A 3,140-nucleotide genomic window follows, 5' to 3' on the forward strand; every position below is an offset into this window, starting at 1 on the left:
GCTTTGCCAATAGCAGCTCCAATTATGGCTTTTGCCGGCATAATCGCTGTAGCTTCGGGAACATTTTCAACCGCCATGTGTAGTGCGAATTTAGTTGATAGACTTATGCATGAGCAATCTATAAGTTTGAGGGATCAGCAAGCTTTTGGTAGCTGGCTAGGTGTAGCAGGTGGGCTAGTTGGAGTCAGGTCGGTTGGAGCAACAAATTATATGACGTCTGCGGTAGCAACCGGTACAGCCACAGCTGTAAGCTTCTAGAATAATTTGCTTTCTTTATCTGATAGCAAAGTCTCGTCTCTTTACATCACAGAACCTTGAGATTCTCGTAAACGGTATGAATGTAACATCCATTGTATTATCAGGAAGTGGCTTGGCTAATGGTGTTCTAGATTTAATTTTGGTAAGCCTTTCAAAACAAAATATAAACCGTTGAAAAAATAAACGGAAATTTTATTTTGTATTCTTAGAAATATCAGGACGGCGACGACATAACAGCACAGGATGTTATGCAATTAGGAGTTTCTGTGGTATTATTTACACATTCCATTTACAATTTTCGAATGGCTGCTAAAATTGTTGAAGATTCTCGCTCACGTTATACCAATAATTATCGCAATTCGCTTAAAACTTACCTCAGGTAACCTTCCAGCAATATTAGATATTTCAATTAAAGTATTGTTGAAGATATACCAAGTTTAATAATATTATCACTGCAATTCGCTGTAGACCGAATGGAAATAGATATATATTGTGTACAACGTACACATCTTCATTTAGATATCTTCTACATCGAAGAAGTGCCAAATTTTTGTAAATTATTTCAATAATGAATCACTCTTAAAATTGTACACTTTTTAAATCACCGCTAAATCTGAAGTGTACTTTTTACATAAAAATGCAATTATTTATCAATACACAAGATTTCAAGATTCCAGATTTAAGGTATTGCATTGTTTCAAAAATACCACAAGTAGCGTCCCTAAAATCATTGTAACTGATTATAGAGACACCAGAAGAAAGCTTCAGAGATCCTATATATTCTTGATCAGCATCTGGATTCGAATCGATTTAACAATGCCTGTCAGTGTAGTGTCTGTGGTAAACATTGTTATGGTTGCAAAAGTGAACACGTACACTTTAAATTTGAAGAAGCATTCGAAGTTCTTCGGATGCAGGTTGATATTGGAGAGCTAGTTAATTGCGCTTCTAGTACGTTTCTTGGGTTTTTGTACTCATGCTATAAGAGATATGCAATACCAAAGTTTCCTATTATAGAGTAGAAACAGTTTAGCTTTTTGTCATTTTTTTATTTGCTACGCTTCTTTTAGTGCAGGGTATGTTAAGTTACGAATCATTTTCACGATCCCTTCTCATATAACGACTCATCACGAAATTATCGTCATATGAAGCAAATTTGCAACTTTGCTGAGTAATAATATTTTCGTCGTATTAAGTTGATACGAAAAATTTGGATTGTATGAGCTCTTCCTACATAATCGTTGAAAACAAACGTAGTCAAAATTAACGTTAAGACTCTAAAAAATCATACTCAAAGGGACAAGAAGCACAAGACCACAGGAGCGTCTAAGAAAAAACAAGAGAAAATCGAAATTTGAATCAACTAACGGCGTTCATAATTGTCGTTGCTTCATAGTTCTTTAATTGATAAACAACGGCTGGTTGACAATCGATAAATATATGTTTGGTGTTGCCAAACAAATTTGGTCGTAGTTTTAAGAGAAAATCCGGGAGTTAATAGTCATGTAATGGCACATGTTGCTATACAGGCAAATGAACAAATTTGCTTGGGCTGTAAGAAAACATTTTCGAGCATAGAGGAACTTAGCGCACACATGATCAGTGGACATAATCAAAATAGGACAATAGACTAAAAATATCCAATTCGGTGTTTAAACTGTCTCTACATTAAAAAATTTATCCGCCAGCTTGTACGAAGTTGTGCCTTTGAGTAAGTCAAGTCTTTATATCGCAAAATAGTCTAATTTTTAGTGTTGAATAAATTAATAAATACATTAAATAAATGAAGAATTCCATTAGGCGAAGCGTATTTAATGTTGGTCTTTCTCGACTACAATGTCTTTACTTGCGTTCATCAGTCTTTTTTTAAATAAAAATAATTTTCTTTTTTTGTCTCTAAGATAAACGTATTAGGTATTAGAAACTAAAGCGCACCAAATTGTGAATGTTTTACTTGTTTTTCTTGCTTTTCTTGTGTTCATTTCTTCATCCTTTAAGTATTCTTTTTAAATTTCAGAAAAATATTTGATAAACTCTCCCAGGGAACTTATCGGATGCGTAGTAATGGTCAAGGCAAAATGGATATTATACGCAATATTAATGGTGTACTCGACCGGAAATACCTAAATGATGCATTTAGGATCGGTATCGAAATGACTCGAAATAATAACTGGCCAGGAGGGGAACTTCCCGTGGGCACAAGATTATTACAACAAAACTTTCTGTCAATGACACGGTCCATACCGGAACCAGTGTTAACAACTCTCTATCCAAATCTGGGTTTTCCAAACTCTTTTACTATATCACAAAATGCTGCAACAATTAATCTCCAAGAATTTGGACTGCCCTTTTTAAAAAATATTATCGACCCCAGCAAATTCGCTGATATTATGGAATTTCTTTGTTCGAAGTCACCCGAGAACATTGTTCGTTTTCTTTTGATGTCAACGAGAAGTTTTATTGAATGTTACCTTAGCGCGCTTGAAATTCGCCTTAAAATGGTTATTAGTACAGAATCCATTCTATTTCACATATTTGAATATTGCTACAGAAAATGTGGAAATTGCTTCAACTATGAACATGTTCGCGATAGAACTGATGAAATTACAACGTATGTCAACGAATATTTTATGTCGGGCAGTCATCAGAAGCTTAACGAAGAGAAAATAAAATGTCCCAAATGTAAAGGTTTTTATACTATTTGTAAACTTTAATTCTACATTTAATTTAAATATGATAAACATTGACATATTGAATGAAGTAGGCGTGATGCAAAAAGTGAAATTCCAAAAAGCAAATATATTTTTTTTTAATTGTGAAAGTTTTAATGATCCCAAAAACAATAAAACAGTTATATTTATACACTTATAAATAAATTATGA

At 33.6% G+C, this 3,140-nt stretch overlaps 1 protein-coding gene across 1 annotated transcript in view; it reads left to right on the forward strand.

Annotated features, from left to right (window-relative positions):
• LOC119642056 overlaps positions 1-3,063 on the forward strand; it is a 3,853-nt gene extending 790 nt beyond the window's left edge. Inside the window, exons 4-7 of the mRNA XM_038041021.1 lie at positions 1-246; positions 311-400; positions 468-637; positions 2,276-3,063. The exon at positions 1-246 is cut by the window's left edge and continues 194 nt beyond it. Coding sequence (XP_037896949.1) covers positions 1-246; positions 311-400; positions 468-637; positions 2,276-2,972 — 1,203 coding nt within the window. The 3' untranslated portion in view covers positions 2,973-3,063. The remainder of the gene's footprint in view (positions 247-310; positions 401-467; positions 638-2,275) is intronic.
• The last annotated feature ends 77 nt before the right edge of the window (positions 3,064-3,140 follow it).

The sequence above is a fragment of the Glossina fuscipes genome, unplaced genomic scaffold, assembly GCF_014805625.2.
Source record: "Glossina fuscipes isolate IAEA_lab_2018 unplaced genomic scaffold, Yale_Gfus_2 212, whole genome shotgun sequence".
Classification (NCBI taxonomy): Eukaryota; Metazoa; Arthropoda; class Insecta; order Diptera; family Glossinidae; genus Glossina; species Glossina fuscipes.